The sequence below is a fragment of the Pseudophryne corroboree genome, chromosome 5, assembly GCF_028390025.1.
Source record: "Pseudophryne corroboree isolate aPseCor3 chromosome 5, aPseCor3.hap2, whole genome shotgun sequence".
NCBI classification, from domain to species: domain Eukaryota; kingdom Metazoa; phylum Chordata; class Amphibia; order Anura; family Myobatrachidae; genus Pseudophryne; species Pseudophryne corroboree.
The window spans coordinates 96398477-96411602 of NC_086448.1; the positions used below are offsets into that span (position 1 = coordinate 96398477).

The following is a 13126-nucleotide window of genomic DNA, read 5'->3' on the forward strand; positions in this document are numbered from 1 at the left end:
TATCTATAATGAGTGCAGGGGTGCTGGCCACACAGGCTCATACTTACTTTCCTAGTTCCTGTTGGAGATTTTTTGGGTAGTCCACCACACCCCCGGAACAGTGGGCACCCCTCCAGCATTCCACCCACTTCCTGGAGAAGAGGGCAGAATGGGGAGAATAATAGTTTGTAATAATTTTGTTTTCCTACCGGTAAATCCTATTCTCATAGTCCATAGAGAATGCTGGGGTCCACATTAGTACCATGGGGTATAGACAGGTCCACCAGGAGCCATTGGCACTTTAAGAGTTTGAAAGTGGGGGCTGGCTCCTCCCTCTATGCCCCTCCTACCAGACTCAGTCTAGAAACGTTGCCCGAGGAGACGGACATCTTTGAGAGAAGGATTATACACAGATAGTGGTGAGATTCATACAAGAGCACATCAGAGAGAGATTCATACAGAGCACATCAAGCCAACGTAGCTTGAACACTCAGCAACTGCTGAAACATTACTCACCAAGTAACAATGCAGTACTCAACTAAAACGAAGTGGTACTGAACCAAATAACATTTTGCAGGAAAACGAAGCGTTGGGCGAGCGCCCAGCATCCTCTACGGACTACGAGAAAAGGATTTACCGGTAGGTAACCAAAATCCTATTTTCTCTTACGTCCTAGAGGATGCTGGGGTCCACATTAGTACCATGGGGATGTACCAAAGCTCCCAGAACAGGAGGGAGAGCGCGGAGGCTCCTGCAGAACTGATTGAACTTCAGATCATCAGAGACCAAAGTATCGAACTTGTAAAACTTTGCAAAAGTGTTCGACCCAGACCAAGTTGCAGCTCGGCAAAGTTGCACTGCCGAGACACCCGGGCAACCGCCCAGGAAGACCCCACCTTACGAGTAGAGTGGGCCTTAACAGATTTTGGACACGGCAGTCCTGCCATAGAATAAGCGTGCTGGATAGTGAACCTGATCCAGCGAGAGATCGTCTGCTTAGAAGCAGGACACACAATTTTCTTGGGATCATATAAGACAAACAGAGAGTCCAACTTTCTGTGACGAGAAGTTCTCTTCACATATACCTTCAGAGCCCTTACCACATCCAAGGTCTTTGATGTAATTGAGGAGTCAGTAGCCACTGGCACCACAATAGGTTGGTTGATATGAAACGCCGACACAACCTTCAGAAGAAACTGCTGACGTGTCCGGAGCTCAGCTCTATCTTCGGGGAAGATCAAGTAAGGGCTTTTACAGGATAAAGCCCCCAATTCGGACACACGTCTAGCAGAAGCTAAGGTCAACAACGTGACCGCCTACCATGTAAGAAATTTGACCTCAACCTCCAGTAGAGGCTCAAACCAATCCGATTTGAGGAACTGCAACACCACATTAAGGTCCCAAGGTGCCGTAGGCGGTACAAAGGGAGGTTATATATGCAGTGTCAGGCTCTGGAGCCTTACCTCCGGCGGGTGCTCCTGCGGGTTACCATCCCGCTGGTTGGCGCGGCTGCGGTAGGTCGTTCTGGACGGATGTGCGGCTGCCGGGGGCCGAGGGTCTGGAGAGCTGGGCGCTGCAGCGGGGATCGCTGCAGTAAGGTCCTCTAGTGGTGACACAGTATAGTGTGTCAGAGACAGAAGCTGGCTAAAGCTGTGTTCTAACAGCTACGTATATGTCTCCTGTGCTGGGGGCAGCCATGTTGGAGACCAGAGTATTACCAATGAAGTTCCCAATCTGTGTCCAGCCAATCCTGCGTGTTCTCCCATTACAAAAGGGGGCTGGCTCAGAGGAAGAGTGCCAGTGCTTCATGTTACCTCCTTGTGAAAGGTTCTCCAGCACTGTGCTCCCAGGTTACTTCTGGTTCCCTGGTCCTGGTTGCTCTCTTTCATCGGTTACCTAAACGCTGCTGCAGTCCTGCTGTCTAAGTCCGTTGCCACTCGTGGAAGCGCTCACGGGGTCCCAGGTCGTAAAGGAGCTCCAGGTGCTAATGGCGGTTCCCGCAGACGTCTTCATTTCTTCAAAGTCCAAGTTCTTCAGCCTCGTCTTTCAATCACAAACCACAGTCCTCATTTCTTCAAAGTCCAAGTTCTTCAGCCTCGTCTTTCAATCACAAACCACAGTCCTCATTTTTTTCAAAGTCCAAGTTCTTCAGCCTCGTCTTTCAATCACAAACCACAGTCCTCATTTTTTTTAAAGTCCAAGTTCTTCAGCCTCGTCTTTCAATCACAAACAACAGTCCTCATTTCTTCAAAGTCCAAGTTCTTCAGCCTCGTCTTTCAATTACAAATCACAGTCTTCATTTCTTCTAAGTCCAAGTTCTTCAGCCTCGTCTTTTAATCATAAAACACAGTCTTCAGTTCTACTTTACCGGAGTTCTTCAGCTTCACTCTTGAAGTCATTTAACCATAGACTCTAATTCTTCCAGTTTCTTCCATTGCTCCAATATTCGTGTACAGCCTGATTATTCATTAAAACTACAGTTATCTTCCTACGAAGTCCTCCTTTTCTTTACGCCCTCCGACCAACGTTAACACTTACTTAGGCTTCCATCCCATGAGAAGGAATTACATTCAGCCACCTCGTTTACTCTCCTCACAGGTAGCTGTACCTTCAGCCAAAACTCGGTTGTCGGAACCCCAACTTACGCCGAGCGTGACATGCAGAACTCCCTTCAAAAAGGTCTGAACCTCGGGGAGTGCAGCCAATTGTTTCTGAAATAAAATGGATAGGGCCGAAATCTGGACCTTTACAGAACCTAACCTCAGGCCCATATCCACTCCTGCTTGCAGGAAGAGAAGGAAACGTCCGAGTTGAAACTCCACCGTAGGAAACTTCTTGGACTCACACCAAGAGATATATTTCTTCCAAATATGACGGTAATGCTCAGACGTTACCCCTTTCCTAGCCTGTATGAGGGTAGGAATAACCTTCTTCGGAATGCCCTTCCGAGCAAGTATCAGGCGCTCAACTTCCATGCCATCTGTTATGCACACCAGTGCCAGCAGGAATGTACTGGTGTCTGAACGGTGAGGGATGCAAAACAAATGAACTCACAGACAGACTGGGGAATATGACATTACATACACAGAAGGTGATAGGGTAACAAAATAAACACAAAGTGAACAGAGAAGCCCAAAGGCTAAGAAACTGGGTGTCTCCCTAATATTAGGAATGCTCAGATGGAAAGAAGCAAGATGTAGTGATTTAATACGTAGAGAACCCGAAATGCTGTTGCTAAGGGCAACAGCAAAACCCTAAAGGGTTACCAACGGGTGTGGCAGTAAACTCCTTGGTCAGAGATGGAATAATAGACACAAGGGGGTATATTTACTAACATTCGTAATTCTCCCGATTTGGTGGGAGAATAATCACGAATGACATCGAAAGTGTAAAACTGCAATTTTTTTTTTTTTATTTATTACGACTAATTTACTAAGCTGCCGTATTCTGCATTTTCGGGTTTTCCGATGTCGATGTCATTTGTGTTTTTTTTTTTAGTTTTTTACGGCAGTGATTAGCAAAACACTGCCGACTTTTTCTAAATGAATCTCGGCCGGATCTGTGTGATCCGTGCCTGGGTTCATTTTTTTTTTTTTTAAATAAGCACTGTAAAACTGTTAAAAAAAATGGCGTGGGGTCCCCCCTCCTAAGCATAACCAGCCTCGGGCTCTTTGAGCCGATCCTGGTTGCAGAAATATGGGGGAAAAAATGACAGGGGTTCCCCCATATTTAAGCAACCAGCATCGGGCTCTGCGCCTGGTCCTGGTTCCAAAAATACGGGGGACAAAAAGCGTAGGGGTCCCCCGTATTTTTAAAACCAGCACCGGGCTCCACTAGCTGGACAGATAATGCCACAGCCGGGGGTCACTTTTATACAGTGCCCTGCGGCCGTGGCATCAAATATCCAACTAGTCACCCCTGGCCGGGGTACCCTGGGGGAGTGGGGACCCCTTCAATCAAGGGGTCCCCCCCCCAGCCACCCAAGGGCCAGGGGTGAAGCCCGAGGCTGTCCCCCCCATCCAATGGGCTGCGGATGGGGGGCTGATAGCCTTTTTGTAAAAGTGATTGATATTGTTTTTAGTAGCAGTACTACAAGGCCCAGCAAGCCTCCCCCGCATGCTGGTACTTGGAGAACCACAAGTACCAGCATGCAGCGGAAAAACGGGCCCGCTGGTACCTGTAGTACTACTACTAAAAAAATACCCCAAAAAAGACAATACACACACACCTTGAAAGTAAAGTTTTATTACATCCATCCACACAAACATACATACATACTTACCTTATGTTCACACGAGGGTCGGTCCTCTTCTCCAGTAGAATCCATGGGGTACCTGTTGAATAAATTATACTCACCAGATCCAGGGTACCAGGCTCCTCGGATAATCCTTTTGTAATCCACGTACTTGAATAAAAAAATAAAACGGATACCCGAGCCACGCACTGAAAGGGGACCCATGTTTACACATGGGTCCCCTTTCCCCGAATGCCAGAAACCCACTCTGACTGATATCTAAGTGGGTTTCTTCAGCCAATCAGGGAGCGCCACGTTGTAGCACCCTCCTGATCGGCAGTGTGCTCCTGTACTGTCTGACAGGCGGCACACGGCAGTGTTACAATGTAGCGCCTATTCGCTCCATTGTAACCAATGGTGGGAACTTTCTGCTCAGCGGTTGACCGAAAGTGACCTCACCGCTGACCTGAAAGTTCCCACCATTGGTTACAATGGAGCGCATAGGCGCTACATTGTAACACTGCCGTGTGCCGCCTGTCAGACAGTACAGGAGCACACAGCCGATCAGGAGGGTGCTACAACGTGGCGCTCCCTGATTGGCTGAAGAAACCCACTTAGACATCAGTCAGAGTGGGTTTCTGGCATTCGGGGAAAGGGGACCCATGTGAAAACATGGGTCCCCTTTCAGTGCGTGGCTCGGGTATCCGTTTTATTTTTTTAATCAAGTACGTGGATTACAAAAGGATTATCCGAGGAGCCTGGTACCCTGGATCTGGTGAGTATAATTTATTCAACAGGTACCCCATGGATTCTACTGGAGAAGAGGACCGACCCTCGTGTGAACATAAGGTAAGTATGTATGTATGTTTGTGTGGATGGATGTAATAAAACTTTACTTTCAAGGTGTGTGTGTGTATTGTCTTTTTTTGGGTATTTTTTTAGTAGTAGTACTACTACTACAGGTACCAGCGGGCCCGTTTTTCCGCCGCATGCTGGTACTTGTGGTTCTCCAAGTACCAGCATGCGGGGGAGGCTTGCTGGGCCTTGTAGTACTGCTACTAAAAACAATATCAATCACTTTTACAAAAAGGCTATCAGCCCCCCATCCGCAGCCCATTGGATGGGGGGGACAGCCTCGGGCTTCACCCCTGGCCCTTGGGTGGCTGGGGGGGGGACCCCTTGATTGAAGGGGTCCCCACTCCCCCAGGGTACCCCGGCCAGGGGTGACTAGTTGGATATTTGATGCCACGGCCGCAGGGCACTGTATAAAAGTGACCCCCGGCTGTGGTATTATCTGTCCAGCTAGTGGAGCCCGGTGCTGGTTTTAAAAATACGGGGGACCCCTACGCTTTTTGTCCCCCGTATTTTTGGAACCAGGACCAGGCGCAGAGCCCGATGCTGGTTGCTTAAATATGGGGGAACCCCTGTCCATTTTTTTCCCATATTTCTGCAACCAGGATCGGCTCAAAGAGCCCGAGGCTGGTTATGCTTAGGAGGGGGGACCCCACGCAATTTTTTTTCAACAAATTAACACTTTCCCACCCCTTCCCACTGATATACATGCACGGATCTCATGGATCCGTGCATGCCTATCCAATCACGGCTCAAAAAAGCAGGTCTGTTTTTTTTAGCACTTTTTTTACGAGTTGTGTTTTTTCACGGCAGTGTTTTTTTTTTTTTGCTTTGCACTTCTTAGTAAATGACCGAGATTCATATCTAAACAGCCGCGTTTTGACCGATGGTGTATTCATTCGTAATTTTATTCTTGGACTTGCAAAAAAATACGAATGGCCTCATCACTGCCGTGATTTCTGCTTAGTAAATTCCCGAGATGACACTTTGAAGAAAAAACGGCATCTCGGTAAAAATCGGGACCTTAGTAAATATACCCCAAGGAGAGTCTCCACAATCCTAGTCCTCACTTGCAGTGCACTGGTTCAGCTTACTGCCACTAAACTGACACCTGAACACCTTGCACAGTGAGAAAGGATTTTGGCAGGCAAGTCTGAGAATACAGCCGCAAACTTGCTAGGTTCACAGAGTAGCAAAAGAACCCCAGCAGGTTAAACGACTGACTCCAGTCTTACTGCTAGGTCTGGATTGGCAGAGTGTAATACCAAATCCCAAGGCCTATTTGCAGTAAGCAACAAACAAATACAAAGTTTACACAGTACTAGCTAGCTTTCAGGAACTGACTAACCAACAAAGATTCAGCAGCATCTGCCTAACCTGAGAAGAGGGTTTATATAGCAGGTGCTGTCCACGCCCCACTCAGACCTCACAGACTGTGAGCACAAAAACCAGCACCGGATCCCCTGCCGTGCACAGAGCCTGTAACCACTGCACAGCAAAAGACCCGAACCGGAGTATCAGCTACGCTCAGGTTACTCCGCTAGCACTTGTCTCCCGGTTGCCATGACGATGTGGCAGCACAGAGCAGGAGACCCTAACACCATCAAACGTAGCCGCGGTAAGTCTTGATAGGCAAACGGCCCCTGCTGCAGCAGGTCATCCCGAAGAAGAAGAGACCTTGGCTCTTCTTGCAGTAGATTCAGAAGGTCCGCGTACCAAGCCCTTCTTGACCATTCTGGGGCAATGAGGATCGCTTGAACCCCTGTTCTCCTTATGAGCTTTAGGATTCTTGGGATGAGTGTGAGTGGTGGAAACACGTACATTGACTGGAACACCCACGGAGACACCAGGGCGTCCACTGCCACTGCCTGTGGGTCCCTAGACCTGGAACAGTAACGCCAAAGCTTCTTGTTGAGACGAGAGGCCATCAAGTCCATTTGGGGTAATGCCCAAAGATCTGTCATTTTCTTGAACACCTCTGGATGGAGATCCCACTCTCCTGGATGGAGATCGTGTATGCTGAGGAAGTCTGCTTCTCAGTTGTCTACTCCCGGAATGAAGATTGCTGACAGCGCCAACGCGTGCTTTTCTATCCAGAGGAGTATTCTTGTCACCTCTGACATTGTCGCTCTGCTCTTCGTTCCGCCCTGTCGGTTTATGTAAGCCACCATTGTTACGTTGTCCGACTGCACTTGAATGGCCCGATTTCTTAGAAGAGGGGCCACCTGAAGAAGAATGTTGTAGACGGCTCTTAGTTCCAGGATGTTGATGGGCAGGCCGGCTTCCAGGCTTGACCACCGCCCTTGGAAGGTTACTCCTTGAGTGACTGCTCCCCAGCCCCGAAGGTTCGCATCCGTGGTTAGAAGGACCCACTCCTGAATCCCGAACCTGCAGCCCTCCAGAAGGTGAGGCAATTGGAGCCACCAGAGGAGTGAAATCCTGGCCTTTGGCGACAGACGAATTCTCTGGTGCATGTGGAGATGATATCCCGACCTCTTGTCCAGGAGATCCAATTGGAAGGTCCGAGCTTGGAACCTCCCGTACTGGAGAGCCTCGTAAGAGGCCACCATCTTTCCCAATAGGCAAATGCATTGATGAACCGACACCCGGGCTGGCTTCAGAACCTCCCGGACCATAGCTTGTATCACCAATGCCTTTTCATGTGGAAGAAACACCCTTTGCACTTCCGTATCCAGGATCATTCCCAGAAAGGACAACCTCTGGTTTGGTTCCAAATGTGAATTTGGAAGGTTCACAATCCAACCATAACTCTTGAGGAGTCATGTTGTGAGAAAAATGGACTGCAGTAGCTTCTCCCTGGACGATGCCTTTATCAGCAGGTCGTCCAGATATGAAATGATGTTCACACCCTCTTTGCGGAAGAGAACCATCATTTCTGCCATCACCTTGGTATACACCCTTAATGCTGTGGAGAGGCCGAATGGCAGGGCCTAGAACTGGAAATGACAGTCCAGCAATGCGAAACGGAGATAAGCCTGATGCGGCAGCCAGATCGTAATGTGGTGGTACGCATCCTTGATATCCAGTGATACCAGGAATTCCCCTTCTTTCAGACCTGATATCACCGCCCTGAGAGACTCCATCTTGAACTTGAATTCCTTTAGAAAGGGGTTCAATGATTTTAGGTTCAGAATGGGCCTGACCGAACCATCCGGTTTCGGTACCACAAAAAGGTTCGAATACTAACCTTTGTTCTGCATGTGAGGTGGCACTGGCACATTGACCTGTGCCTCCACCAGTTTTTGGACAGCGTCTTGTAGTACAGTGCTGTCTGCCAACAGAGTTGGTAAGCCAGATTTGAAAAAACGGCGAGGAGGGAGACTTTAAAATTCCAGCCTGTATCCCTGGAATACAATATCACCCAGGAATCCAGGCCAGATGATACCCAGACGTGACTGAAGTGTCTGAGTCTCACTCCCACTGGCCCCACCTCCAGGCCGCGTGGTCCACCGTCATGCGGAGGACTTTGGCGTACCCGAAGTAGGCTGTTGTTCCTGGGAACCTGCAGTGGCAGGTTTCTTGAACTTAACCCGACCTCCCCTAAAGAAGGTATTGGATGTTCTGGCCTTTCTAGGCTTGTTAGGCCGAAAGGACTGCGTTGCAGATGAAGCAAAGGATTTCTTCGGAGCAGGTGCTGCTGAGGGAAGAAACGGAGACTTACCCGCTGTAGCCATGGATATCCACGCTTCTAGAGCTTCCCCAAAGAGAGCCTGACCCAGATTTCTGGATTTCTGCATCGGCCACCACTGGCGCAGCCACAGTCCCCGACGAGCTGAAACAGACATGGAAGATATTCCCGCAGCCATGGAACCCAGATCTTTCATGGATTCTACCATAAAACCTGCTGAATCATGTATGTTGCGTAAATATAATGCAGCGTCATCCATATTTATCTTATCCAAATCCTCAATTCAGGTAGCCGACCACTTTACTATTGCCTTTGCAATCCATGCACTAGCAATAGTGGGACGTAATATGGCCCCTGAAGCAGTGTACATTGATTTAAGCGTGTTATTAATTTTTCTATCAGCCGGCTCCTTTAAAGCAGTAGATCCTGGAACAGGCAAAACCACCTTCTTTGAGAGTCTGGACACAGATGCATCAACAATCGGCGGCATTTCCCATTTTTTCCTATCCTCCTCAGGGAAAGGAAACACCACCTGGACCCTTTTAGGGACCTGGAATTTTTTCTTTGGGTTTTCCCATGAGTTTTCAAATATAGCATTCAATTCCATTATTGCAGGGAAGGTTAGCGAAGGCTTTTTTTATCTTCAGTGAAAAAAGCCTCAACCTGCTCAGGTGTGGTATCATTAACATTCAACACATCCCTGATAGCCTCTGTCAACAATTGCATCCCCTTTGCAAGAGATGCGGACCCCCGCAACACATCCCCATCACCGCCTGTGGTGTCAGAATCGATATCTGTGTCGTCTTGTGTGACATGCATAAGTGCACACTTATGGGGGTATATAGCCGGGCGTCCTGAGGTACCAGAAACCGGCCATACTGCCATAGAGCTCTAATACCTGGGTTGCAGATTCATTACTTGCAACCCTGTCAGAAATCTGAGAAATCCAAGATTTGATAGAGGAAAACCACTCAGGTTTCCTTGCTGGTATCTGTGCTAAACCAGTGCTATCCTGATTACATGGAATGGGATCATCCTGGGAGGATAAATCCTCTGCAGCATATGACACAGTGTCCCTGGACATAGCTAAAGGACACCACCAAATACTCCGCACACACACAGGTGAGGGCAGACAGAGTTTCCCCCCCAAGAATGGCAAGAGACACAGAGATTGGAGCCAACCCACACACAGCGCTTTTAGCAAAGGGAGACCCCTTGTCAGCACTGACTGTGCACCTTAATAGGACACACAGTCGTATTACAGCCTCCCCTCCCTTCTACAACCCCCTGGTACTGTGTACAGATAGCTGGAGTTGCTGTGGAGGGACCTGTTCTTCCTCTCAGTGCTGTGCAGGTAGGAAAATGGCGCTGAAACGCTGCTGGGTCCGCTCTGAGGAGAAGCTCCGCCCCCTTAATGGCGCAGTCTTCCCGCTCTTCGTGGATTGTACTGGCCTGAGGAAAATGTGCTGGCTGAGATCCGAGGACCCCGACAGGCTTCTGGACCAGTGTAGGGGGTAAGCGCTGGCCCAGGGCGCCCCTCACAGCGCCGCACCATGTGCGTCTGAGCCTTCCCAGGAGTGCAGCCAATACTGCGCTCCCTCCCCGTTGCTGCCATCTTCACACCGGCCCCCCGCTTGCTAGGGGGGGTCAGTGTCTCACTCACCACATCTTCATCTCTGCAAGGGGTTGGCGGCACGCTGCTGGGGCGAGCGGTCCCCTGTGGCGGAGAGCGATCCGACCCCTCTGGAGCTCAGTGTCCAGTCAGCGGAGACAGTGGCTCAGACCCCGCAGGGCGGACACTGCTTCCCCCCTTAGTCCCTCGCAGCTGGCAGGCTGTTTCCAGCAGCCTCCCTGTAAAATAATAAACTCTAAAAATAAACTTTTCTTTAAAAGCTCTGTAGACCTCCCCTAGCTGTGACCGGCTCCTCTGGGCACATTTTCTAAACTGAGTCTAGTAGGAGGGGCATAGAGAGAGGAGCCAGCCCACACTCTCAAACTCTTAAAGTGGCAATGGCTCCTGGTGGACCCATCTATACCCCATGGTACTAATGTGGACCCCAGCATCCTCTAGGATGTAAGAGAAAATATGGGAATCAGCGGAGGGGACAGGGCCTAATGGCGCCTTTCTATGGCAATCGCGTCACTTGGCCATGCCCCCAATGCAAATATGCGACAATTGTGCCATTTTCTCTCTGAGGTGGTGGAGATTGATGATGCAATATGTCCCGCCCATGTCACCGCCCACCTGTTTCTCGGAGAGGAAATTGTCAATGTAGGTAAGTATTCTGGGTCAAGGAGGGCTCACGCTGCACACCCTACTCCCATTCCTAATACTTACCTGTCCATCGCCAATATCACCAGGAACATGGTGCGCGTGCACTACAAAAACCACAGTGTAAATGGCAGCAGCTTCATTTTCCCAGAGATAGGTGGGCGCACAGTAGACTCTGGCACAGTGGGAGAGTCTACTGGTGAATTCCCCAGCAAGTAAGGGGGGGCCCACACAGAGGTTGCACACGGCCCTCTCTTCTATTGATCCGCCCCTGTCTCTCCTCTTTCTCTGTGCACACAACATCCAGCTTATGTGCTTTCCAACCTTCGTACAACCTAACTATAACATTGCTGTTTCTTTGTGTCACTCCAGTCATTAGAAGCAGAGAAAGACAAAGAGGGTTATGAAGAAGATAACTCTAAAGACATTGAAGAATCTGCAGTATACACTGCCACAAAACTAGTGAGAAGGAAATCAAGTCGCCTTGGCAGCTTTAAGAAAGCACCAGAGAAGGAAGACGAAGCGGACGAGAAAGACGATGACGATAAAGATGAGGTGAGTTCCTTGTGACATTGTGTCTGCTGCAGTAATAGTAACATGTCTGACAGATCCTGGATCCTTTGTTTATATTATTCTGTCCATCATGTACAGTTTACCCCAATAGTTATACCCCCAGTCAGTTGTTATGCCCCAGTAGATATGCCCCCAGTCAGTTGTTATGCCCCATTAGATATGCCCCCAGTCAGATGTTATGCCCCATTAGATATGTCTCCAGTCAGTTATGCCCCAGTAGATATACCCCCATTAGATATGCCTCCAGTCAGATGTTATGCCCCATTAGATATGTCTCCAGTCAGTTATGCCCCAGTAGATATACCCCCATTAGATATGCCTCCAGTCAGTTGTTATGCCCCAGTAGATATACCCCCAGTCAGTTGTTATGCCTCATTAGATATGCCCTCAGTCAGTTGTTATGCCCCATTAGATATGCCCCCAGTCAGTTGTTATGCCCCATTAGATATGCCCCCAGTCAGTTGTTATGCCTCATTAGATATGCCCTCAGTCAGTTGTTATGCACCAGTAGATATGCCCCCAGTCAGTTGTTATGCCCCATTAGATATGCCTCCAGTCAGTTGTTATGCCCCATTAGATATGCCTCTAGTCAGTTGTTATGCCCCATTAGATATGTCCCCAGTCAGTTATGCCCCATTAGATATGCTCCAGTCAGTTGTTATGCCCCAGTATATATACCCACAGTCAGTTGTTATACCCCAGTAGATATGCCCCCAGTCAGTTGTTATGCCCCATTAGATATGCCCCCAGTCAGTTGTTATGCCCCATTAGATATGCCCCCAGTCAGTTGTTATGCCCCATTAAATATATGCCACCAGTCAGTTGTTATGCCCCATTATATATGCCCCCAGTCAGTTGTTATGCCCCATTAGATGTGCCCCCTAGTAGCGCCGCTTACACACACACATTAAAAGAAAAAAAAAACACATTACTCACCAGCCAAGCTTCTGCTTTCGGACTGCTGCCCTCTACCTGGCCGCCCGCTCCTCGGAACTATGGGAGAGACCTCATGATGTCTCTCCCATAGCGCCACACATGTACACTGCCTGAGTGGGAAGCCAGAGCTCAGGAGTGAGCTGTCTCACTCGCTGCTGAGGAGAAAGAGCCGGGTGCACGCTGGTAACAAAATCTCAGCGGGCGCCCGGCATCTCCCTTGGTTAGGTGAGCCTGGCCGAGCCAGATCAAGTGGCTTTGCGGGCCTTATACGGCGCGCGGGCCTGAGGTTCCCCACCCCTGATGTAAACAGTCAGCATATTGGTGCTGGTTCTGTAGCGCACTGTTAGCTGTTCACTGAAACAAATGGTGAGTTTATGCACACAGGGCACACGCTGTCTGTCCTACTCTGAGTCAGACAGAGCTTAGCTGGATCCGTCTTTCTGTGAAGTAGGGCGTTTCAGGGCGGGAAATGGGCGGTTACAATGAGATCTCATGTAACCACTCTGGCTTGTGGGATTTGGTCGGCATGTCGTGGGTGTGTATAAAGCTCAGTGTGATTCTGAGTCATGCCTATGTGGAGCCTGTTCATGAGGGATCTCTTGCACCATGGGACTGGTGCAATTGCAGATAC

At 49.2% G+C, this 13126-nt stretch overlaps 1 protein-coding gene across 2 annotated transcripts in view; it reads left to right on the forward strand.

The window, feature by feature from the left end:
* The window catches only part of LOC134927267 (ATP-dependent translocase ABCB1-like), a 503919-nt gene that overhangs the window by 337407 nt on the left and 153386 nt on the right, over positions 1-13126 (forward strand). For both annotated transcript variants that reach the window (XM_063921477.1, XM_063921479.1), the window contains exon 16: positions 11359-11541. In XM_063921477.1, coding sequence (XP_063777547.1) covers positions 11359-11541 — 183 coding nt within the window. The remainder of the gene's footprint in view (positions 1-11358; positions 11542-13126) is intronic.